The sequence below is a fragment of the Galleria mellonella genome, unplaced genomic scaffold, assembly GCF_026898425.1.
Source record: "Galleria mellonella isolate WM207_F2 unplaced genomic scaffold, CSIRO_AGI_GalMel_v1 utg150, whole genome shotgun sequence".
Classification (NCBI taxonomy): Eukaryota; Metazoa; Arthropoda; class Insecta; order Lepidoptera; family Pyralidae; genus Galleria; species Galleria mellonella.
The window spans coordinates 909652-937183 of NW_026442002.1; the positions used below are offsets into that span (position 1 = coordinate 909652).

At 36.6% G+C, this 27532-nt stretch overlaps 2 protein-coding genes across 2 annotated transcripts in view; one reads left to right on the forward strand and one right to left on the reverse strand.

The window, feature by feature from the left end:
* Positions 1 to 1022: 1022 nt before the first annotated feature.
* Positions 1023 to 15558, reverse strand: LOC113522107 (S-phase kinase-associated protein 2-like). The gene is made up of 13 exons (XM_052892259.1): positions 15385 to 15558; positions 15146 to 15215; positions 12761 to 12838; positions 10966 to 11134; positions 10375 to 10545; positions 9780 to 9936; positions 8166 to 8295; positions 7112 to 7283; positions 6569 to 6659; positions 5859 to 6043; positions 5311 to 5467; positions 4264 to 4383; positions 1023 to 1898 (listed from the first exon to the last, which is right to left on the reverse strand). Exons 1-13 carry the CDS (start codon positions 15450 to 15452, stop codon positions 1832 to 1834), a joined length of 1635 nt encoding a protein of 544 aa, XP_052748219.1. The 5' UTR covers positions 15453 to 15558; the 3' UTR covers positions 1023 to 1831.
* Positions 15559 to 17427: 1869 nt separating this feature from the next.
* Positions 17428 to 27532, forward strand: part of LOC113514457 (BCL2/adenovirus E1B 19 kDa protein-interacting protein 3) — a 42064-nt gene continuing 31959 nt past the window's right edge. Inside the window, exon 1 of the mRNA XM_052892262.1 lies at positions 17428 to 17625. Within this exon, the coding sequence (XP_052748222.1) occupies positions 17586 to 17625 (40 nt within the window). The 5' untranslated portion in view covers positions 17428 to 17585. The remainder of the gene's footprint in view (positions 17626 to 27532) is intronic.

A 27532-nucleotide genomic window follows, 5' to 3' on the forward strand; every position in this document is an offset into this window, starting at 1 on the left:
TATCAAGCATGTTTTTCTGTTTTTTATTAAACAGTATTGGCGTGTCGGCGTTCACCGTGGTCCCGGAATAGAATGGACCACCCCTGCCTTTCCCGTGGGTGTCGTAAGAGGCGACTAAGAGAACTTTATGGTCGAGAGCTGGACGGCAGAATTTCTCTTGAAACATCTTATAAGTCATTATCATTATCATAGGCCTTTTCCTAAGACTGCTATAAAGAATGGTCCTGAACTACCCGCATTTTCGACATCACCAAAGCCTAACTTCGGTTGCTAACCCGCCTGTCAAAGGTGGCTACTTCCTGGCAGAGCTCACTTTAGGCAGCAAGCTTATGTCTAGCAGTGGTCTTTCTTTTATTGGTGATAATGGAATGGTAACCCTGTCTGCGCTAACGGTATAGAAAGGTAGGGGACCAGTAAGGGATGATAGATAAGCATAAAAAGCAGGTCAGGTATAACCAGAGGGAGACTTTGTACAAAAGTCGATTGCTTGGGTACCTCTGTCTCATTCGTGATTTAACCGTGAAGCAGTTGTGTTTGCATGGCTGTGTTTCGATTTGAAGGGTGGAATATGGCGTGAATTTACAGGGTACAGAAGAATAACACCTGAGTCCTCAGGAATGGCAACGCATGGGGGGTATCATGGGCGAAACAGTATACTCTGTTATGTCCACGGTACTGCTCGTGTCTATAGGCGACGGTTATCACTTTCCATCAGGTGGGCCGTCAGCTTGTTTGCCATTCTAAGTTGTATGAAAAAAAGAGTATTTATGTAATTCTTTCTTAACAATAGATTATATAGAGTGTCTCCATACAAATAAATAAATAAATAAATAATAAATAAATAAATAATAAATAAATAAATGAATAATTAAATAAATAAATTCTTCGTCTGCTTCACGGTAGAAAAACGAATGGGACAGAGGTAGTCAAGCAAACGACTTTTGTACAAAGTCTCAGTAAACAGAACAGTAAATGCATTCCAAATGTTTAAATTTCAATTATATTATATAAAAAAAAAAAAATTATAAAACACTTAAAATTTACTACTTAAATAAAAATTCTTTTCTCTGATACAATTTTCAAATATTACAAAATATAAAAAAAAAAAAATGTTACAATTTGATTCAGGATTTCTTTTATTCGCTGTTAATCTGCTTCATTTATACTGTACGCGATCACAAGTAGGCATGGGTAACATGGATGCCGATCTGATATCTATATATTGGGTCTCTCTGGACTTTGATGGCGGGAAATCATCAATCATTTCGATATCGCCCATATCGGTCGGATATCTATTTACGAATATGTTAAAGGTCTGGTATTTTATATTATTTTTTAAGACTTTTAACATATTCGTTAGTGATCCAATATATAGATATTGTAATATATAGATATCATAATATAGTAATTGGAATATATAGGTACTGCAATATATAGATATTGTACAATATAGACATTGCAGAATACAGATATTGCGCTATATAAGTATTGCAATATATAGGTACTAGATAGATATTTAATATATAGATATAATATACTTATTGTAATATATAGATATTGCAACACACGAATATTAAAAAAATATAGATATTGTAATATATAGATATTGCAATATATAGATATTACCCACACCTATTACAAAGTGCGTTCATTCTCAATATTCTCAACAAACGCTCACGCCACATAAAACGTAGCTGCGACTTTAACGAGTGCGCGACTAGTCGTGCGACTTTGCGACTAGTCGCACCGGCATCATACTTCATGTAACTCTCAATTGGGACATAAATATTTACAATCTAAATTGAATAATTTAATTAACTTTACACTACAATCAGTCTCTTGTCCGGAGTCCCCATATCGACGTTCGCCGTTGGCCGACGGTCGGTCGGGCTATCGCGCTGAAATAAAAAAAAAGTATTGTAAAATATTTACTGCACATAATTCATACTGAATATATTAAAAGATTTAACATAAAATGGCGGACTTATCCCATAGGGGAATCTCTTACAGTCAACTAAAAGTAAAACCAGGTCCTCAGGAATGGCAACGCATGGGGGGTATCATGGGCGAAACAGTACACTCTGTTATGTCCATGGTACTGCTCATGTCTAAAGGCGACGGTTACCACTTTCCATCAGGTGGGCCGTCAGCTTGTTTGCCATTCTAAGTTGTATAAAAACAAAATACATACATATAAACGCCAAAACATCCCAGAAACCTATTTTTACTATTGAACTGTTTTGTCTCTTTCTTTTGTGCTTAATTCTCAATTTGAAAGGAAGTAACAGCACTATAACGGTTTTTTTTAATTGATGATAATGTAATGGTAACCCCACCCGCGCTATCGGTATACACCGGCGGGCACCAGTGAAGAATGATAGGTGAGGGATGAAGCAGGTCAGTTAGCCCATCGTGATGCTTACATCTGGAATTCAACACGATGGTTTTATAGTAGGGACCACGTGGAGGTCGATCTGACAGGTTATAATCCTAGCAATGGGACTGGTAGTCCGAATTACTAACAATCCCTTTCTCCCCTACACTATAATAGTTAAAATGGCCAGAGAGTCACTATTAAGGTGACTGCAAATAGAGATGGATGGAGACTGTTCCTTATGGGAGTCTATGGGGGAGGCTTATGTTCAACAGTGGACAGAGAACAGGTGATATAATGATGGTGATGAAGCTATGGAGAAACTACCAGAGGGGAAACTGTACAAAAGTCGTCTACTTTGGCCCCATTCGTGGTTCTACTGCGAGACAATTGTGTTTGCATGGCTGTTTCGGTTTAAAGAGTAGGATATGGCGTGAATTTACTGGGTACAGAGGAATAACACCTGAGTCCTCAGGAATGACAACGCATGTGGACTCGAAATTACAATGGGGGCCCTATATTTCAAAATTGGCCAGTAGACTCAGTTCTGCTGCATATGCAATTAGAAGAATTAGGCAATTAACAGACGTGGCGACGGCTAAACTTGTATATTTTAGTTATTTCCATAGCATAATGTCTTATGGCATACTGCTGTGGGGTAAAGCAGCCGATATAAATACTATATTTGTTTTACAAAAGAGAGCCATACGTTCTATTTATGGTATGGGTTCAAGAGAGTCATTACGTCAGTGCTTTAAAGACTCAAATATCCTCACAGTTACTTCACAATACATTTATGAAAATATTATGTATACACGGAAGAACTTAGCGAGTTTTAAAAAACTCAAAGACTGTACAAGTAGAAACTTACGCAATATAAATAAGCTTATTTTACCTAAATGCCGTCTGCACAAAATCAGTAATTCATTCTATGGTAATTGCATAAGATTTTATAATAAACTGCCGGAATCTGCATTAAATCTGACAGAGAGGCAATTCAAATCTTATATTAAACAATTTTTATGTAAGAAAGCCTATTACAGGATAGACGAATTCATAGATGACAACATATCAAGTAAATAATTAGTTTATTAGCATACAACGTTATAATTTTATTTTCTCATTGCTTTCTTGATTTAATTGATTAATTTTAGAAATATGAAAGCGTAGCGGTTTTTTGTATTAATTGCCGCATGCATTCTTATGTAAAATGTGAATACTATAACTATCAGATGGCAATTGTGAGTAGCTTTGACGTGGTCTAGTGTTTTGAGTAGTCATGCTCACTAAAATGTCCAGACTTGTGGCGGCGTGGTGGGCCGGGTCATTGGGCTCCCTAAAATATGGTCGAGCGCAGTGATGGCTGGCTCATCCGTCATACTCGTGAACGGGTGCTGCTTGTAGGGACTGGTCTGCTCTAATCACTATGACTGATTTCCTCTTATTAATTGTTTAACCAGTTGGTTATGTATTCAATTTTTTTTTCTTTTTGAGTATTTAATTGAATTAGTGCTAATTGGTGGTTTGTATTCACACAATTAAACTTAAAAATGTAAAATAATAATAAAATTATTTAAAAGAGCATCACGCAAGTTTCTTGCTCGTTCTTCTTGTGATGAGACAGCTTTCCGAACGAGCGGTAAATTAAAAAAAATGTAATGACTTTTCAAAAGTGCTTCAATGTAAGTTTATTTGAATAAATGATTTCTATTCTATTCTATTCTATTCTATTCATGGGGGTATCATGGGCGAAACAGTATACTCTGTTATGTCCAAGGTACTGCTCATGTCTATAGGCGACGGGTACCGCTTCCCATCAGGTGGGCCGTCAGCTTGTTTGCCATTCTGACTTAGATAAAAAAAAAAAAAAGAAAATACAAAACACCGACCTGAACATAAATTGATTGATCTGTATGGAGGGCATGGCTTCTTTAAGCGCATTCAGCGATTTGCTGGGCAGCATGCCCCATACATCCAGAAACTGTAATGCTGGCATGTTCACTACTTTGCTGTGAAAAAAAAAAAAAAAATTACTTGCTTACCATATACCATAGACAAACACAATACACAATACTTATATTATTATTACAACTAGTGACCGCCCAGCGGTCGAAATTCAACCTTATAGATACTGCAATATATAGACAGTGTAATATATAGGTATTGCAATATATAGATAGTGCAGTACATATATATTGGAATATAGCGACATTGTAATATATAGATACTGCAATATATAGACTTTGTAATATATAGGTATTGCAATATATAGACATTGTAATATATAGGTATTGCAATATATAGACATTGTAATATATAGGTATTGCAATATACAGATATTGCAGTACATATATATTGGAATATATAGACATTGTAATATATAGATACTGCAAAATATAGACATTGTAATATATAGGTATTGCAATATATAGACATTGTAATATATAGGTATTGCAGTATATAGACATTGTAATATATAGGTATTGCAATATATAGACATTGTAATATATAGGTATTGCAATATATAGATATTGCAGTACATATATATTGGAATATATAGATATTGCAGTACATATATATTGGAATATATAGACGTTGTAATATATAGATACTGCAATATATAGATATTGCTATATACAGACATTGTAATATATAGGTATTGCAATATATAGATATTGCACTACATATATATTGGAATATAGGAAGTCAAATACAATCACCCCTTACTCTCCTGTAAGTGTCGTTAGAGGCGTGGGAACTTAACGCTCGAGGGACGGGCAGCAGCGTCCATCTTAAAACATCACCACAGTCAAACCGCAGTTGCAAACCCACCTGCCAAGGTTGGCAACTGCTCGCAAAGCCTTCTAAATAGGAGGAAGCCTATGTTCAGAAGTGGCCAGTTAAGAGCTGGTATGAAAACGATGGTAATAACTCACGGCAGCGCCTGAGGCAGTAGGTAGCACCGGCTGAGCGCGAGGTGATGTAGTCGAGGCAGCATGTGTAGATAGTGTACTGCCTTGCTGCTCAGTGCAGCACAGTCTGACAGGTCCAGCTCGAGCAGATGTGGGAAACGCTGCGTCAGTCGGTGTATCACTGTAAATGCACGAAGACAACATAAGGGTTAATTTATAATCAACCCACTTAAAAAGAAGGAGGTTCTATTTTCGTTTGTATTTTTTTTTTGCCTGGAAGAGATCGCTCTTAGCGATAAGGTCGCCCATTGTTGTCTCATTGTGATTATTTCTTGTAATTATTTATATTTATAATAAGTTTAGTTTATTGTAATCAAATATAAAACTTTTTTTATACAACTTAGAATGGCAAACAAGCTGACGGTCCACTTTCACAGGCCTCACGGAGCGACTTCACTGTTCCGAGGATTTCTGAACATTGAGGAGCCACGGACACATTCCAGGATTACGTGAGCAGCCGTTTCTTCGGCGTCAAAACAGCCTCTAAGTAGATACGCATAAGCAATACTTACTGTCATCAGAGAGTACTCTAGCGCCTGCGAGACTGAGTCGCTGGAGCCGCGGTAGGACTTTGTCAGGCTGGACCCTGCACACTTCGGAACTTGAGTCTTCGGGGTCTTCCTCCTCATCAGGACCCAGCAGTTCAGCCAGCGCCGCCTTAGTTAGGCCGCACCACGACAAATTTAACGACAGCATACTGTAAATGAGATTTTTTTTTTTATTAAATAATGATGCATTTTTTTTAAATGAGTTTTTTTTTTACTACTTAGAATGGCAAACAAGCTGACGGACCACCTGATGGAAAGTGGTAACCGTCGCCTATACATATGAGCAGTACCATGGACATAACAGAGTATACTGTTTCGCCCATGATACCCCCTATGCGTTGCCATTCCTGAGAACTCAGGTGTTATACCTCTGCACCCAGTAAATTCACGCCATATCCCACCCTTCAAACCGAAACAGCCATGCAAACACGGCTGCTTCACGGTAGAAACACGAATGAGACAGAGGTTCCTAAGCAATCGACTTTTGTACAAAGTCTCCTTCTGGTAAACTTAGACTTCAAAATGGGCATATTAAAAAGTTCCTTCAGGGTCGTCAACGTGCACGTGACACGCCTAGTGTTGCAGGCGTCCATAGGCTACAGTGACCGTTTACGATCAGACTGTCAGGGCTGTATGCTTGCTTGCCACTTTTGAGGTATAAAAAAAAAACTTACTTTTGGCATCCATTCAGTATATAGCTGAGACCCTCTGCCGTGATGCCTTGTGCCATCGTCAAATTTAGTGTCTCCAAATTTTTACATTTACCTGTAATAAAAAAAAAAAAAACAAATATTATAGAGCGCTAAACTCCATAACTATGTAGGAGACCTGTGTCCAGCAGTCCTAAAAACACCTCTAGTGTTACAGGCGTCCATAGGCTAGAGTAACCATTTACCACCAGTTCGGCTGTATGCTTGTTTACCACCTTCCTTCCTCAGGAATGGCAACGCATAGGGGATATCATGGATGAAACAGTATACTCTGTTATGTCCATGGTACTGCTCATGTCTATAGGCGACGGTTACCACTTTCCATCAGGTGGGCCGTCAGCTTGTTTGCCATTCTAAGTTGTATAAAAAAAAAATACATAAAAAAAATTACAAACAAATTTGAGAACAATCTTTTTGAAGTAAGTTAAATACACCGAATCGAGACTTTATCGAATTCTCCTTTTTTGAAATCGATCGAGAAGAGTTAAAAACATGGTAATCGCTTACCAATAAGTTCACATGTGGTGTCTCTAAGCTGTACGTTCTCCAGGGACAACTTCCTGAGCGCCGGACAGCACGCCATTAGACTGTCTAACGTGTCTAAGTCTATCGTGCATATGCTCAGATCCAAGTACTGTATGCGAGACGGTGTCGGTGTACTGGTAAGCCATTCACCAATCTGCAAAGAGAGTAACAATAGAAATGTAAGCAACCAGCTGTCTACTATGGTTTGTCCTCGTGCCTCCATACTTCATCATCATTAAGCCATTATCCGTCCACTGCTGGACATAAGCCTCCCCCATAGACTACCATAAAGAACGGTCCTGAGACACCTGCATCCACTGACTCCCTCTTACTTACTCGCTTTCATACTTTTTTATTTTTTAATGGATGATAATAGAATGGTAACCCCGCCTACGCTATCGATATACACCGGCGGGGCACCAGTGACAGATGATAGGTGAGGATGAAGCAGGTCAGTTAGCCCACCGTGACGAAACTAACAATAAATCAATCACGATGGTTTCCAGGGGGAACCACGAGGAGGTCGACCTGACAGGGTGTATTGCTAGCAATGGGGCTACTAATCCCCATTACTAACAATCCCTTGTCCCCACCGCTTTCATACTTAGGTGTGGGTAATATTATATATAGCAATATTTATATATTTTAGTTTTTTTGTTATTGGATGAAAATGATATGGTATCCCCGCCTGCGCTAACGGGATACGCTGGCGGAGCACCAGTGAAGGGTGATAGATGAGAATGAAAACAGGCCAGTTAGCCCGTCATGATGAATTCATCAGGAATTAACTATGGTAGTTTCCAGGGGGAACCGCGAGGAGGTCGACCTGGTTGGGTATATTTCTAGCAATGGGATTCTCAGTCTCCATTACTAACAATCCCTTTACCCTCGCTATGTCCCTATTATAGAACATCACCAAAAATCCAACTGCGGTTGGCAACCTTCTTGCTAAACGTGGCAAGTACTGGCAAAACCCTACCTTATAGGAGAAGCTTCGTTCAACAGTGGACAGCTAACGAATGATACAGCAACTTACCTCTGAACTAGCTAGCCTAACTACCACGGGTTTCCTCGCTAGAATCCTGCCCAACGCATCTTTGGACAATGTTTTATTGCCCAAGTCCAACCGTTGCCATAACGTTTCGTCGCACGCCAGTCTGTACCACCTGGGAACAGATAAAAAATTAAATCTTATTAAAAAAAAATTAAAAACAAGCTTTTATAATCCATTATTGTGGGGGGAAAGGGATTATTAGTAATGGAGACTGAGAATCCTATTGCTAGCAATATACCCAACCAGGTCAACCTCCTCGCGGTTCCCCCTGGAAACTATCATGGTTAATTCCTGATGAATTCATCACGATGTGCTAACTGGCCTGTTTTCATTCTCCTCTATCACCCTTCACTGGTGCTCCGCCAGCGTATCCCGTTAGCGCAGGCGGGGTTACCATACCGTTTTCACCCATAAAAAAAACCCATTAATGTGGTTGGTCATTAAACTAAATTGAACACGTAATACTAGATGGCGTTAGAATCGAAACTGTGGTTTTCGTTGATTATAATGCAATTAAAGTAAATTGGAGGCAAAATTTCCAAATTGGCGAATAGTTTTAAATATATTTTACCCGATATAGTAATAATTTATCACATTGTTTGTATTTATTCTCTTATATTGTACTAGCGGCCCGTCCCGGCTTCGCACGGTTGGACATTTTTACAACATTTTAAAAAGTGGTCATTGTGACATAACGATAACAGTTGGTGTTGAAACTTCTTTGTGGCCATGATGTAAATTTAAGTCTGGCCACATATATATGTTGATATTATTTTTTTACACGGTTTTTGTTTCTATTCAAATGGTTGTCTTGTCTTGTATCTATACGTATTATATATATTGTTATTTTAAAAAAAAACGTTCACGCTCAATTTTTTACTTTATCCGAGCAGTAAGTACTTTATATTATTCTCAATTTCGCGTATAATATAGTATATGTCATATATGTGTAAGTATATTTGTTATTTATATATATTTATTCGTTTATATATGTAATTTTAGTATGTATGTCATATGTCAATAATTACTAGTACCTCATTCGAGTATTCTGACACTTGCCTATGGTTGACTGGGAGAGAATGCTTCTAGCATTAAGTCCGCCATGTACACATATATGTACTAATGAATAAATAAATAAATAAAAATAATTTACCAATGTATAAGATTAATCTTAGCAGTTGTGGAATGGGCAGCAGCGTTCCTATTTAAACATCACCAAACCCTCACTGCGGTTCCCAACCTGCCAACCTGGGGGGAAGGGATTGTTAGTAATGGGGAGGTTGGTCCCCATCGCTATCAATATACCCTACCAGGTCGACCTGCACGCGGTTCCCTCTGGAAACTATCGTGACTAATTTATTGTTAAATTTGTCACGATGGGCTAACTGACCCGCCTCTTCACCATCTATCTATGCATCTATCTACGTGCTATCCCTCAATGGTGCCCCACCAGTGTATAGCGATAGCACAGGCGGGGTCATCATTCTATAATCATCCATTAAAAAAAAACCTGCCAACTTTTTACAATACCCATGGAAAAGGGATGGCCCATTCTATGCCAGGATGCACGTTTTTAAACAAAAGCCTGTGAAGTACCTCTTGCAGACCAGCATGCAATTGGCTAACGTCCGCTTCGGGAGCCATTTGAAGACGCTGAGTATCATCTCATCGGAGAGTACGTCGAACGAGTCAGCGCCCAGGGGCTCGCATTTTGTACGTCTGGTCATTATCAGCTCCTCTTCCAAGCCTAATGCTGTAACAAAGGAAATATTGACATAAGCATTTGCCCACTGCATTGACGGTTTTTTTTTGTGATGACTGAGAATGGAGACTGAAAAAATGTTGACTGGGAGAGAATGCTAACATATATAGTATTAAGTCCGCCTTTTGTACCAGACATTTTTTTTTTGTAATGTGGTCAATAAAGCATAAATAAATAAATAAATCCCATTGCTAGCAATATACCCAACCAGGTCCACCTCCTCGCAGTTCTCCCTGGAAACTAACATGGTTAATTCCTGATGAATTCATCACGATGGGCTAACTGGCCTGTTTTCATTCTCATCTATCACCCTTCACTGGTGCACCGTCAGCGTATCCCGTTAGCGCAGGCAGTGTTACCATACCATTTTCACCCATAAAAGAAAACCCTGTCCCCTCGGAAATAGGCAATAATACAGGTCTAACTCACGGGTGAGCCGCGCCGTCTTCTTGCCGCCGGTGGCGCTGCCGGCACCGAAGCCCACACTATGCGGTATGTCTCCGTACTTGGCCGTCACCGACTGAGCGAGCGGGGTCTCCTCCTCCGCGAGGAACTCGTCTATCAACGAGGTCTCCAGGTCTGTATGCTGGACAAGTTTCACTGGAAGCACAATATGTATGTGACCCATAATAGAATGATAAAAAAATATACATTTCATAAATGAGCGAAACAGTATACCCTGTTATGTCCATGGTACTGCTCATGTCTATAGGCGACGGTTAGCACTTTCCATCAGGTGGGCCATCAGCTTGTTTGCCATTCTAAGTTGTATAAAAAAAAATAGCAATGAATTTACAGAGTACAGAGGCATAACACCTGAGTCCTCAGAAATGGCAACGGTAAGGGGGTATCATGGACGAAACAGTATACTCTGTTATGTCCATATTACTATTCACGTCTATACACGACGGTTACCACTTACCATCAGGCGAGCCGTCAGCTTGTTTGCCATTCTAAGTATTGTGAAAAACCTATCACGTGTTCAAAGTAAAATATATACAAAAATGATTTAAAACTCACCTTTCTCCAAACTCCTCGGACTCCTAATCCTCGAGGGCCCTGGACTGGGGCTGCAGACCTTCACCTTGACCCTGGGGCTTTTGGGGCTGTGTTTCCTCGGAGACATTGAGTTCACGTTGGGGTTAACATTCTCAATATCTCGTTTCCTCTTCTGCGCTTTGTGTTGATGCTGTTGATGGTAGAGTTATGATGATCAGACCACTCTTACTGACATCGTCAGGGAATTCATTCTTACACGCTTTAGAACCTAAATTGTCACAGTCAGAGCAGTTTTTTTCAATGGATGACAATGGAATGGTGACCCCGCCTGCGCTAACGGTATACACTAGCGGGGCACCAGTGATAGATGGCAGTTGAGGATGAAAGCAGGTCCGTTAGCCCATCGTGGCGAATTTTATAAGAATTAACCATGATGATATCCAGGGGGAACCGCACGGAGGTCGACCTGATAGGGTATTTTGAGTCTTTATGGTAACAGTGGGGCTGTTAGACCCCATTACTAACAATCCCATCCCCCTCGTAGAGAGTGGTTTTAATGGAGTTTCGCTGGGCACCAGTGATAGATGACAGATGAGGATGAAAGCTCAGAAATGGCAAAGGTAAGGGGTGAAGAGAGATCGGAGCGTGGGAAAAAAGATGGTGGTCTCGTTCTTTGGAAGGACAGGTCATTACGCGACAATTGTTTTAGTGGATCGAAAAACAGTTACCGCAGAGTGGTACAGTAACAATTGTTTGCCACGTGTTTTGGAAAAAGTGCGTGAGAAACGACCTCGCAGTAGGATCCTCCTTCACCACGACAATGCTTCGTCGCACACCGCCAAACAGGCAAACGATCGATTATTTGGCGACCTCAGACGTAGAACTACTGGGTCATCCGCCTTATAGCCCCGACCTCGCACCTTGCGATTTTTATTTATCCCGAAAAATAAAAGAAAAACTTCGAGGAAAACGTTTTATGGTCGCCGAGGAAGCTGTGGGTACGTTTCAGAAGGCCATCGAAGAGAATCCCTAAGAACGAGTGGGCAAAGTGCTTTTCTCAGTGGTTCTATCGGATGCAGCGATGTATTGACGTGAATGGACACTATTTTGAAAAGTTAAAATAAAGGTAAAAACTTGCAAATTTAATCAGTTTTTTTTTTCTAAGGACCGTTTTCAGTTTGACCGCATGAATAAAATTATATGAATAAAAACATATTACGCCGACCCCAAATAATAATTGGGATAAGAATAGGAAATGATGACAAAGTTTGGTACCTACATAGCTGCGATAAACTGTAAGTAAATGTTCATAGTTAAGTTATCGCTTTATTGTGGGAGTGAATAGAAAAAATTATTCATTTTTGTTGACGGATTGTTAACGATTTAAATTACAATTTTTTTTTTTTATACAACTTAGAATGGCAAACAAGCTGACGGCCCACCTGATGGAAAGTGGTAACCGTCGCCTATAGACATGAGCAGTACCGTGGACATAACAGAGTATACTGTTTCGCCCATGATACCCCCCATGCGTTGCCATTCCTGGGGACTCAGGTGTTATTCCTCTGTACCCAGTAAATTCACGCCATATCCATATTAGTAAATTTACTCAGTAAGAATTATAAAGTGCATGTATTTTTCTATTAATTTATGGGTAGAATGGAACAAGTACTTTTTATATTACTGTATTAACATAATAACTTGTATTTATGCAAATAAAGAATATAAGTTGGTATAGGTAAATTATCCCAGTGATACAGACAGAGTCGTAAGCACTTGTTCACCATATAAGCATTAAGTTCACAATTCCACTCACCAAGTTGTCAAAACTGGCCACGTCAGACGCCTCACAGTCGTCAGGATCTAGCAGACTGACACCCATCTCTTGTAGAACCTGCCAAAAAAGGTGCAAATTCAGATAGTTTTTTTTTTGTGCTATGTATTGGGTTTGAGTTCCCAAGCACTTGCGTTTGCGCTTTTGGTGTACGCTCGCGTATGCCAAGGTTTGCAGCTGGTTGACTTATCATATTATTTCAGCCGTTAACTGTCCACTGCTGGACATAAGCCTTCGCAATAAGGGAAGTTTTGCTAATAGTTGCCACGCTTGGCAGGCGGGTTGGCAATTGAAGTTAGGCTTTTAGAGATGTTTTAAGAGGAACATTGCTGCCCATCCCTCGCCCTCCCTTAGTTGCTTCTTATATAAATAAATAAATATATATATATATATATATATATATATATATATATATGCATTTATAAATGTTGTATAAGTATATTATTCTATGTGTTTATATGTATATTTACCTTAAAATGTATTATTTTTGTTATATTCAACGCATGACCATTTATTATCATTAAGTCCGCCCTGTACACATATTTTAATGATTACACAAGTATAAATAAATACATACTGTTTATTGTTTCATCCATAAGATTACAATAGTAAACTTATTATAAATATAAACAATTACAAGAAATAATCACAGTGAGAAAACAATGGGCGACCTTATCGCTAAGAGCGATCTCTTGCAGGCAACCTTTGGATGGAGAGGAGTAATTATAAACAGTTTAACTGGGGGCACGGAACTCTGTTCATTATTTATTTTATTTATTTATTTATTTAAGGACAACCAACAAAGCATACATTTATATCTACTTAAAATACATGATAATATGGCTACATTATAATCGTATACATAATATATTATTATTAGTAAGAAAATTTATAAAAACTACAATACTAGTTATACAGCAAATAGTTAGACTACAGTAACACTTTGCATTTGAAAGATTTGTACACTTATAATTTATAAATATGTGCAATGATACACGCCGTGCTGTTATTAAGCCGATTAAATTAAACTAAAGTATGTATACAAAGTGGATTTGAATTTGTTTAAGGTCCTGTTAATATCAGTATTAATATTAGGCAATCGTGAAAACTGACTATACTGTAATTAATTATTTTAAATACTATGAATATAGAGATATAATACATATATTAACGTGAATATGCAGTGAATGCTCTATATAAGCAACTCATTTGAACCGATTTCAATAAAGTTTCTTATTGGAAAAAGTTGCTTACAGGAATTAGAGGAGTATAAAAATATTTTACCGTCTGGAAAATATTTTCACTTGTTTCTTTTACTAACTAAGCTGAGTAGAATAAATAAAATATAAAGAATGTTTGCTTATAGAGTGTTTACTGTATAAGTAACTATACTTTGTGAATATATAAGATTAGATTGTATGTGTGTTTGTTAACTCTTAGCTAACTTTAATTGTTTAATCAATCACTATGGAATTTATCATATATATTAACTTAAGATTTTATATTACATAGTTTATGGTTTACAAGAGATGGGAATTCGAATGGACTTTCTTTTTAATGGATGATAATGAAATGGTATATACTGAAGGGGCACCAGTGAGAGGTGATAGGTGAGGATGAAACCAGGTTAATTGGCCCATCAAATTTGACAATAATTAATCATGATAATTTCCAGGGGGAACCACATAGAGGTCGACCTGATAGGATATATTGCTGGCAATGGGGATTAACGTCCCCATTACTAACAATATTTCTCCCCATAACATGGCCCTTTAGGTAAACTATTATAATTTAATTGGATTATCTTGATGTTTTGACCTGGTTACAATTTCTTTAATGTAATAACAATAAGTGGGTAGAACAAAAAACTTCTACCTTGAAAGCTGAATTATAACACTACATCAGTCTACTTGTGACCACGGTCGGTGTAATTTGGTCAATATGTCGAGATAACTGATGTTAATCATCATAATTTACTTAAATAATCATGTTAACTCCCGTCTCCCATATACTATGGTGTATACACATATTAGTGTATGGGAAAAGGAAGGATATAGAATTTTATTTTATGACACTTGCAGTAATGAACGTTTTATAGATCTAACAGGGCATCATACTAGCAATTGTGCTCCTAATCCCTGCTATTTATAATTCCCTACCCTTCAGTATAAAGGGAGAATGTCGTCCACTTCTGGGAGTTGTTGGTGTATTATTAGCTATATCTATTAAAGGCCACTAAATTTCCCATATTTCCATGGTCACTTAAGTTTACATAAGTTAATCATAGTGATTTTAGGACACTTAAAATTCTAACCAAAAAAGTGATAGACCAAAATAGCGGGAAATAAAAAATAAATTCGAAATTACCTCGTGATCTGCCTTTCGATCAGTTAAACTCCAACCTTTACGAGCCGAATTGTCCAAGCGCATACGTTTTCTGTAAATTAGTTCGCTTATTTTAATATTTCATTCATTATTTTCACAATTTTACAGTTATAACAAACGCGGCAAAAGATTTGGCGCCTTTGACTTTGCCGCGTAGAATCAGCTGTCACACGACCAGGTGATTTGAAATTACTGATGTTAAAAGAAAATTCAACAATTACCTAGGACTGTCGAGTTCATCTGAAGTTCCTAGCACAGGACGATCATCCTCGGTACTTTTATCACCCATTGCGACAGTTTAAAATTGATTATTTGATACAAAATTTGCAGTTCAACCTAAGTAAAATATATAAGTGAATGATTTGATTACGCGATTAGGAATAGACAAAAGAAAAAGAATGTAGAAGAATAGTGACAGCCGAAAAGTATCGGTGTTGCTATTATAGTGTTTCCTTTTTATTAAGTAAAGAAAGGAAATAATAAAAAATGCACTAAAATTTTTTAAATATATATTAAAAGAAATATTTTTGTGAATCCATACAAGGTAATTTCTTAGTTGATTGATGACCTTGCACGACATTGCAAAATCTTATTAAAAATATATTCCTACAACATGTTTTACAATGAAAGTATACTGTATTATTGAGGTTAGATCAGCAAGAGAATATAAAATTAATTCAATAGTTGTTAATAAAGTGTGCCAAGTTTAAAAAATTATTATCTTTATTATCTTTTTAAAAGACAATGAAATAGTTGCACCGACAAGACGAAACTCTTAAATAAAGAATAAAAAAAGGCGTATCAAGTCATTGTTTTACTTCTACTGATTTTCAAGCCAACATTCTCCAGTTTCTTTTGCCATTTATCTAATCTACTCTAGACCTCAAGTCTATCTTTCCTGATAAAAACAATTTCATCGGCAAAAAACATGCACCAGGGTATTTTCTCTTGCATGTTTGATGTTAGAGCATCCGTTTTAATTAAGAAACGATAAGAGCTTAGAGCAGAACTCTGGTGCAGGCTTACCGCGACATTGAACCTATCAGTGATACCAGCCGACGATATGACGTATGTCTGACTGTATACAGACACTGTATACAGTGCGAATTAGCTCTACATAATTCCCTGGTACTCCTTTCTCTTTTTAGGCCTACCATAAAACCAAATAGGGTATCAGATCATGTACTTTTTTGAGGTTAACGTGTATCATATATGAGTTCTTATTTACACAATGCTACTTTTTATACAGCTGGTGTAGTATAAAAATGGAATTTGTTGTCCCTTGACCAGACATAAAAATGAATTAGTTCTGAGATATATCATACTTCTCTCGCAAGCGTTTTGCTATATCTTTCTCCTATAATTTCATGCTGGATGAGTTGTGTTCCCCTGATAGTGATGGTAGTTGAAGCATGAAGCAGCTTGAAGATGGGTACCAGTATACTAATATACAGTTTTTTAAAGATTGTCCTTCATGTAACAACTTTTTGAAGAACAAAGTCAGCTACTTACATCCCTTATCACCTTTCAATTTCTGTTTTCATTGATATTTCATACTGTCTTAGAGTTTTTCTGTTTTATCATACTTGGACTACTTTCTTTTACTCCTTCTATAGTTATTTCCTTTACCACGCTAATGTTTATTTATACATTTTTTACATATCTACTCTAAGCGTTCTCTTTATTCAAAATAACTCTCCATCGAACTTTTATGGCTGACTTTTAGGGCATTAAAATGTTAAAAGTAATAAAAATGCCGTAATGTGAGCTAAAAGTTCTATGCTTAGGATTATTGTTATCTCCTACAAATATTAGATATTCTGTTTATCTAAATAAATTATTAATTTAATATATAAATTAAACAGTCTCTATGCGAAACGAGGGTCGGTGGCTAGTTAGTTATAATGAAAGAAAGGTAAGCTAAGTATGGTGTAAAAAGAAAGGGTAATGAAAAATATAAAGAACTTATTGCTTTGTACTTTGATGTAGAAAGTCAATGACACCCATATCGAAATATTCATAGACTATAAAATAATGTGTTATCAAGAAAAATAATTGTTTCAATATGGCAACATGTTTTTCACGAATTAACCAATGTGCACTTTACAGATCTAAATAACAGCTTCTTATTGGTCGAATTGATCGTAACTTAACCAGTCGAACTTGATAGACGGAAAATAAACTTAATTGCAAGATAATAAAATCTACATTTAGTAAAAATATCAGTGCTTTGGCGATTTGAGCGCCGCCTCCTTTCCAACGCGGATTAAAATCAAAACAGAAACAAACAAAGGCGATCATATTTTATGTCGAGGTTGTCGTGTCGTTGTTGCAATTTAAAAAGTTCTATTATTTGAATTTTATAGTGCAAAAAATATCAAGAATCTTGATTTATTAGTGTCGTGTTTGTGTTTTACACAAAATGGCCGTGCGAAAGCTGAATACTCTCGATGATTTGAGCGGTAAGTCAATATAAACAATGCTGTGTAGAAAACAAAGCATGACGAAACTCGGTTTACTCGTTTTATCAAGGATATCGACTTAATAGAGCGTGCATACGTGTTAAATGCGTATCAAGTGATAGAAACTAAGTTATATACATTTTTAATTTGTAATCGGCTGCATCGTCGCTGTATTTTCGGCAAATCTGGCTTGTTTATTTGTCCATATGTTGTTTTTAAATTCCCTAAGTGTATTCATGGACCAAATTACCTATTAACAACAGTGTTTTGAACTCGTAGTCCTATTAAATTGTAAATTTAATTTGCGTCATATTTACAGCGTCGAGACTAGCGTACGTGATTCAAACGGGGTTTAGACGACTATTTTAAATGCACGCTGTCAAACCTTTGTTTGTTCGGCTTGGATTGACTTCCGTATTCGGTAGGTTTACACCTGTAGTTGATGCCTCTTCGTTTACGCTGCTCTCCTGGTACACGTACCTATTGATTGGGAGACATTTTGTTTACATTTGTGTTGTTTGTAAACAAGTTCTGTTATTGTTTTTCATTTAACCGGACTTTAGATGGCAATGTTTTCGATTCTGTAGCACCATTCTGTCTATAATTAAAAAAAAAACTATATCTAAAATTTAAGTGATTTGTTAGTTTTGCAAAAGTCCGATTTTGTGAACGTCATAAACTATATAATTATATGATAATTTTGACTAAATTTATTAGAAGGTTAAAAGTCCTTACAATAAATATTTCACTATGGTATCAATTGAAACATTAATTTTAGAAAGTGTCCATTAAAAATAAAACATAGCAGTATATAATAGTGTAGTATGAATGCTTGACCAGTTATTTAATGAGCATTATTTCCTACATGAGACATGACTGGTTAAAAAAAGAAAGTATTTTTGGTAGGTATAGATTGTCTATGATAACATGGCATGCTTCTTCAAAATAAAAAAAAAATATTAAAAATATTGACTAGGTATTGACCAAGGAATATTGTATTGTAAAATCTTTATTGTACATAATTTAAATAAAAAAATAATAAAAAAAGATTTAATATACAATGGCGGAATTATTCCGTAGAGGAATCTCTTACAATCGACCTTTGAGAAGGAAAGAAAACTATAGGAAATAACACTCTTTGGATAGATGGGTATTGCAGATGTTTCCTAACAAACATAAATAGATTATCACATTTGTATATGGTCACCTAAAAACAAGGAATTATATAGAAGGAAGTATAAAATAAAAACTGTAAATCATATGGTTGCCTTTCTTCTTATGCAAATATAATTAGTAAAAAGAGGAAGAAAGATACACCATCAGTTGCTTTTTTTTTTTAATTCAATACAGGCTAGTGTATAGAAAATGTTTGATATGTCAATTATTTGTCAATGACAAATTTTACATTACTAAATTATATATTTGACACAGCTTACGTAGAAAGTATGCAAGCAGGTTGTATCTGAATTTGGTAGGGTTATACGGCCGTATAACATTTTCTATACACTAGCCTGCTACGAATTGACAATTTTATCACTTCTTCTATGTAATTCCTTGTTCTTGGATGTCCTCACACATTGAAAGAAAAAGTTGAAAGAGTTTGCCATAGACAATTTATGATTAGCTAATATGCTGACTGGCCATCAATAGCTCCATATTTACTTTTAAGAACAAATACTATTGTTATGTTATTTTTCATATAGTTAGATTAGATTAGATTTATTGTACTTGCACATAAGTTGATAGTAAACCCATTGTTTAAAGAAATAATGATAAAACAAAGAATAGTAATTTATATATAAATATTCTATTAATATTATAAATGTCATAGTTTCTAAAGATAATTGTATGGATTTGAATCAAATTTGCTATATGGGGTTTTTTTTAAATGCGCGAGAACGGAACAGTATTCCCATCTATGCGGAGGGAAAGGGATTGTTAGTAATGGAGACTAAGAATTCCATTGCTAGCAATATACCCAACCAGGTCCACCTCCTCGCGGTTCCCTCTGGAAGTTATCATGGTTAATTCCTGATGAATTCATCATGATGGGCTAACTGGCCTGTTTTCATTCTCATCTATCACCCTTCAATGGTGCTCCGCCAGCGTATCCCATTAGCGTAGGCAGGGTTACCATACCATTTTCAGAATTTTCATTCCATTTTCGCCCAGAAGCACAGAAGCTTCCTGGGACCTTACAGGCTTCATGGAGCGACCTCACCGTTCCGAGGATTTCTAAATGGGCCACAGCTTTACATTCCAGGATTACGTGAGCAGCCGTATAAATGTTTGTTTAATGAACAATGGCCCGTTATTGTCCCTATCATTATTTTGAGGTTTTGAGGTGTGGGCATTTGAAGGATGGGATATGGCAGTGAATTTACAGGGTACAGAGGAATAACACCTGAGTCCTCAGGAGTGACAACGCATGGGTGGTATCATGGGCGAAACAGTATACTCTGTTATGTGCATGGTACTGCTCATGTCTATAGGCGGTGGTTACCACTTTCCATCAGGTGGGACGTCAGCTTGTTTACCATTCTACTTCAAAATATATATATATATATATATATATATATATATATATATATATATATATATATATAATATTTTGTTCTATATTTTTAACAAATATGTAAACATATTATCTACGCTGTTAAAATAAATTGTTATTCACAATATTCAATGCAATTTGTCCTTGATTCCGAATGTAAATACCTATATATTTACCAATCTATTTATTGTTATTCGAGTAGGTAGGTAGGTAGATAGGTATTTGGTATAAAAAGTGATTAGATTGTCCCAGAAATAAAAAAAAAACTGAAATGTTGACAACATATTTTTTTTTAATAAACTTTTGCGCTGTTTTCACGTATTTTAAATACACAATTGGATAGGGGGAAAGGGATTGGTCGTAATGGAGATTGAGAATCCCATTGCTAGCAATATACCCAACCAGGTCCACCTCCTCGCGGTTCCCCCTGGAAACTATCATGGTTAATTCCTGTTGAATTCATCATGATGGGCTAACTGGTTTGTTTTCATTCTCATCTATCACCCTTCACTGGTGCTCCGCTAGTGTATACCGCTAGCGCAGGCGGAGTTACCATTCCATTATCATTCGTTAAACAAAAAAAAACTGCAGTTGCCAATCCGCCTGCTAAGCGAGGCAAATACTGGCAAAACTCTCCGAGGAGGCTTATGTTCAGCGGTGGACAGTTAAAGGCTGGATATGATGATGATGACGTCATCTAGAAGCGGTCTATTTTTTTTATTCTTTATTTTTTGTACATGTATCTTTTTTTTATCTTTTTTTCATTGTGCATCTATGTCTATTATTGTTTGTGTGCTGTAAGTAATGCAAATAAATTATCTATCTATCTATCTATTTATCTAAATCCACGCTTACAGAGTGGCAAGTAAAAAATTATTGTGTATATATATATTTTTTTTTTAAATAATCAATTCTCTTATCAGACAATATTTGCAATGGGTCAAGTCACTCGCTAAGGACACAGAAGGTCATTCTGATAATATAATCGCAATATTATAAACGTAAAATACGAATCGTGTATTTGTTTTTAGAAATATGATAACCTCTTAAATATTGTAATCAGTATAGGAAAAAAAAATAGATATATGTATATTATATGCGGCTTGCTGTGTCGTAGTGTGGTCCCGGTAGAGAATGGACCACCCCTTGTTGTCGTGTGGGTGTCGTAAGAGGCGACAAAAGGATTTAAATTGGTGTTTCCCAATGTGGGGCCCACGCCACATAGGGAGGCAATTTGATACTTAGGGGGGGGGGGTTAAAAATGAACTCGAAGCGATTTTAACAATCTTGCTCCGGGCCATTTAAATGCAATGCTACGAGCAGATATCGGTGACAAATTTAACAAAAAAAAGTAAATAAAAAAAATGCTGTAAATACTTATTAGGTATAATGCGGTTTTTTTTAATGGGTGATAATGGAATGGTAACGCCACCCGCGCTATTGGTCTACACCGGCGGGTCACCAGTGAAGGATGATAGGTGAGGATGAAGCAGGTCGGTAAGCCCATCGTGACGAATACAACGAGAATTGTTCACGATGGTTTTCAGGGGGAACCACGTGGAGATCGACCTAACAGGGCATATTGTTAGCAATGGAGCTGTCAAACTCCATTGCTAACAATCCCTTTTCCCCCTAAAAGCTACATTGCCAGCGGGTAACATAGGCTGTATGTTATTGTTGAAAATTCTGTCTACCCGTGCGACCCGGGTCGCGTCACTAGTAAATAATACGAGTATTTTTGAATGTTTTAAATATACAATAAGGCTTTGACGCAATGAAGGCACCTTTGCAGGTAAACAGTACCTACATACCTGCACCTTTATTGCGGACGTTCGCACGTGGATTGCACCACGCCACGTCGTGGACGCAACAGGTTTTTTTTATAGCGTTCAGTCCCCGATAGTCTATTTAAAATATGTGCAAACGACGCGAGAGTTTAAAATTAAATATTGAATTTGAGATGGAAATATTTTCTTGTTTCATATTTTCAATATAAATTTTGTATTTCAAGTTCTATTGAAACAGATCGTGCAAACTTTACAACTGGCAACAAAATATAAAAAAAATGTTAAGAATTTAGAATCTCCTTTTCGAATTGGGTTAAAGCTCTATTGACATTCCGTGGCTCGTGCGTTTTATAACTTACAATAAAATATAAAAAAGATATTTTAAATTTAGAATCTCCTTTTCGAATTGGGTTAAAGCTCTATTGACATTCCGTGGCTCGTGCGTTTTACAACTGGCAATAAAATATAAAAAAAAAAAAATATTTTAAATTTAGAATCTTCTTTTCGAATTCGGTTAAAGCACGATTAGCATTCCGTGTCTCGTGCGTTTTATAACTTGCAATAAAATATAAAAAAAATATTTTGAATTTAGAATCTCCTTTTCGATTAGCATTCAGTGGGTCGTGCGTTTTACAACTGGCAGTAAAATATATAAAAAAAAAAATTAAAGTTAGAATCTCCTTTTCGAGATCGTTTAAACGCATTCACTTAACCATATTGGATAACGAGCCAACCCCAAATAGAGCGAGGTCTACGTACTCCAATTGGTCTGGATGACGAAATTGATCAATCATCCACTTTAGGAGGTCATACGGTGTCGACGGAGGACCAATGGGACGCCGCTGCACGGCCCGCGGAATGCCGATCGTGTTTAACCGATTTCAAAAAAGGAGCAGGCTCAAGTCGTTTATAATTTTTTTTTAATTTTTGTTTTAATGTATGATAATGGAATGGTAACCCCGCCTGCGCTATCGGTATACACCGGCGGGTCACCAGTGAGGGATGATAGGTGAGGATGAAGCAGGTAGGTTAGCCCACCGTGAGGAATCTAACAATAAATCAATCACGATGGTTTCTAGGGGGAACCACGAGGATGTCGACCTGATATAGTATATTGCTAGCAATGGGGCTACTAATTCCCATTACTAACAATCCCTTCTTATAAGAATAAGAATAAGAATAATTTATTTGCTCGAAATGTGGTACAAAGGTCTTAAAATGGTAACTGAACTACACATTTCGCCTTATCTAAAGGCATGCAAATTTTGTCTTAGCACATGTTAAGTAAAAGTTTATCAATTATGTATGTCCAAATAATTATTCTAAATACATATTAATTGTTACATTGAATTAGTTAATTATGTCAACATTTAAAAATAGTCGATATTATAGTTATAAAGCATTAAAATTGTACATGTCATATTATTAATATTATTACGTAAAATGCATTCTTAGTCTAATCTGCCATTCAGACTTACAAATTCTTTTATCGTGTAAAAACACTTTTCAATAAGCCAATTTCGTAGTTTTCTTCGGAAAATTTCAAAGGGCATTTCACGAAATGACTGGGGTATCTTATTGTAAATATTTATGCACATCACAAAACAATTTTTATGATAAAGGCTACTCTTACATATAGGCATGTGTAGTTTGGTAGGGTCCCTTTTGATAAATTTATTAATTTCACAAATTTTATTAAATAACTGTGGGTGTTTTTTAACAAAGATTCCAATTTCTAAGATATATAAACTCGTAACTGTTAATATTTTTATATCTATAAAATAGTTTCTACATGATTCCATAGGCGCTAATCCACAGATAGCTCTAACGCATTTCTTTTGTGAAATGAATACTTTGTTAATCAATGTTGCATTACCCCAAAGTAAGATTCCATATCGCAATATAGATCCAACGTAGCCATGATACGCGGTAAGAGCTGCATTTTTACTGGCTGTATTGCGTAGACGTCTGAGTGCATATACAAATTTATTAATTTTAGTACATAACACATTTATATGGATCTTCCAATTACAATTTTCATCTAACGTAATACCTAGAAATTTTACTACATTATCTTTGGAAATTAATTTGTTTCGATATTTTACTGTTAGGTTCTTATTTGTGGAATTGTAATTAGAAAATTGGACATATTTTGTTTTCTCTGTATTTATACATAGTTGATTTCTATCAAGCCAGTCCGCAATCTGCGTAAGTGTTATATTGATCCTATCATTATAATTAATAGCTGGATCATTATGTGGTACTATTATCGAGACGTCATCCGCAAATAATATACATTGTTCTTGAGTTGTATCAGGTAGGTCATTTACACTTATTAAGAACAGAAGAGGCCCTAAAACGCTTCCCTGAGGGACACCTGTTTTGTTACAAAGGAAAGTGGATCTATATGCTGAGGAATTTAAATTCTTATCAATGCGATTAATTTCTACACACTGATATCGGTCACGTAGATAGCTCTCTACCCATTTTAAGGCTAACCCCCTGATACCAAATAATTCACATTTGTCCTTTAGTACGTCATGATTAATTACATCAAAGGCTTTGCTCATGTCTAAGAAAATAGCTGTAACTGGTGTTTTTTTATCTATACAATCTGTGACGGAACTAACTAAAGTGAAAGCTGCCAATGTTGTGGATTTATTTTTCTGAAATCCGTTTTGTGATTGTTTAATCACATCGAATCGGTTAAAAAAATTCGTGAGGCGTTTATGCATGGCTTTCTCAAATACTTTGGACAAGTTTGAGTTTAATGCTATAGGTCGGTAGTTGCCTAGTTCAAGTTTGCTATCTTTTTTATGTAAGGGCTTTATTATAGCTGTTTTTAATCTCTCTGGGAATACACCCTGAGTAAAAGAATTGTTAATAATGTGGGTTAATACAGGTGCAATAATATCTGCACAGGATTTTAAGATAGTGGTTGATATCTCATCAAATCCTATGGACTTTGTATTTTTTAGTGAAGATATGTGTTTAATAGTTTCATTACTACTACAAGGTTCCAGGAATATAGTTTTATCCAATTGGTTTGTGGCGTTTTTATTACTGCGATGTAAGTGAGAATTTTTGGAATTATCAACCACAGAATTAAAAAAAATATTGAAAATATTAGCTATCTTTATTGGGTCTTTTTCTATTTTGCCATGGTGTTGTACAGCTTCAATTTCCTGGTAACCTTTTCCTGTATCGTTTTTGTCTTTAATAATGTCCCAAGATGCCTTACATTTATTTTTGGAGTTACTTATGTAGTGATTGTTAACATGTCTTTTTGAGGTATTTATGCATTTCTTCTTCCCTCTTTAAGTTTTGTTATCAGTGAGGGGGTTGATAGATTTTTTTTAATGGGTGATAATGAAATAGTAATCTATCCTGCGCTGTCGGTATACACTGACGGGGCACCAGTGAGGGATTGGCGGTCCCATCACGATGAATTCATCAGGAATTAACCATGATAGTTTCCAGGGAGAACCGCGAGGAGGTCGACCTGGTTGGGTATATTGCTAGCAATGGGATTCTCAGTCTTCATTACTAATAATCCCTTTCCCCCCAGCCAATACGGTATTGGATCGTGGGTCGCTTAATTATAGATCTATGTAGATCACGGAGGTGAAGCAACCGGCGAGGTCGCACTATATATGGATAGGTGGGTGGGTACATACCGGCGTGCCATCGCGTGCCTTACACATACCAGAGGGAGACTTTGTACAAAAGTCGTTTGCTTGGCCACCTCTATCACATTCGTGTTTCAACCGTGAAGCAGTTGTGTTTGGCATGGCTGTGTTTCGGTTTGAAGAGCGACATATGGCGTGAATTTACTGGGTACAGAGGAATAACACCTGAGTCCTCAGGAATGGCAACGCACGGGGGGTATCATGGGCGAAACAGTATACTCTGTTATGTCCACGGTACTGCTCGTGTCTATAGGCGACGGTTAGCACTTTCCATCAGGTGGACCGTCTGCTTGTTTGCCATTCTAAGTTGTATAAAAAAAAAATTAATTGTTCTTTATAATTTATATATGTAATTGTTTGTATCTATAATAAGTTTACTATTGTAATCTTTTGGAGGAAACAATAAAGAGTGTCTATCTATCTATATTATGAAGTAATTATTTACATTATATTATTACTTTTTTATGATAAAATTATGCAGGCAGGTGTGTGTATGAATTATGAAACATTGCCATGTTTGGAAGAAGAAAGAAAGAAACTTTATTCTACAGAAATATGCGACTACACCCATACAGGGGTTAAAAAAATTCATATATTAAGAATTATAACAACGAAACTAAACTATATATATATATATTCGTTTATAAAAAAAAATCGTATTATAACAGTTTCATCCAAAATGAGTGTATGTGTGTGTGTGCGTCGCAATACCAGCAAATTTGTATGTATTGTTGAATTATGAAATATTGGTTTGATCAGCTTGTTTTTGAATATATCGACATTGGACCGACCTTTAATAGTGTACTTGAGTGATTCTATTAATGTTATGTAGGTCGTCTGCGTGGGTACAATTGTCCCACTCGTGTTTCCGCCGTAAAACTGCTGTGCTTACGGTTTGAGGGTTTTTTTTTTACGGATTTATTATAAGTATAGATAGATAGATACTCTTATTTTATCTACGTCAAAAGTGAGGTCTGTTCGGTTTTGTACGGCCACTCCATACATGCACGTATGTAGGATGAATGAATTATGTTGGCAAGCGGCCAATGGAGCAGTATATCGGTCGATCGTGTAAAACAGTTTTTTCTGTAATATATCCATACATACAAACACATTATGGTCACCATCAGCCGTTGACTGTCCACTGCTGAATATAGGCATCCCTCATATAGAGGTGGGGGGGGGGGCTATAGTAGCCACGCTTGGCATGCGGGTTGGTAACGGCAGTTTGGCTCGGGGGAAAAGGGATTGTTAGTAATGGAGACTGAGAATCCCATTGCTAGCAATATAGCCAATCAAAAAAAATACCCAAACAGGTCGACATCATAATGGGGTTGAGCAACGACGTTGGCGTTGTTACGGAGTAGTATTGCATGGCTGTGTTTCGGTTTGAAGGGTGGGATATGGCGTGAATTTACCGGGTACAGAGGAATAACACCTGAGTCCTCAGGAATGGCAACGCATGGGGGGTATCATGGGCGAAACAGTATACTCTGTTATGTCCGTGGTACTGCTCATGTGTATAGGCGACGGTTACCACTTTCCTTGAGGTGGACCATCAGCTTGTTTGCCATTCTAAGTTGTGTAAAAAAAAATTGCGATTTGTCGCATTAGTTGGAAGGTAGTATGATTGAAATAGAAAATGGAATCATATTTAAAAATACTTGTTTACGAAATATTGTAAACAGTCACCTTTTACGATTTTACTGCTTGGATTTCGGAATGTTGTTTTTTTTTTTATTTTAATGGATGATAATGGAATGGTAACCCTGCCTGCGCTGTCGGTATACACTGGGCGGGACACCAATGACGGATGATAGGTGAGAATTAAAAGGCAGGTCAGTTAGCTCATCGTGATGAATACACTTGGAATTCAG

Excerpts from the sequence above, each read along its gene's own strand:
- LOC113522107 (XM_052892259.1), bottom strand. The coding sequence starts at position 15,452 with ATGGGTGATAAAAGTACCGAGGATGATCGTCCTGTGCTAGGAACTTCA. Across the intron at positions 15,216-15,384 it reads GATGAACTCGACAGTCCTAG|AAAACGTATGCGCTTGGACA; the intron begins GTAATTGTTGAA and ends ACTAATTTACAG. Across the intron at positions 4,384-5,310 it reads CTACTGCCTCAGGCGCTGCC|CAAAGTAGTGAACATGCCAG; the intron begins GTGAGTTATTAC and ends TTTTTTTCACAG.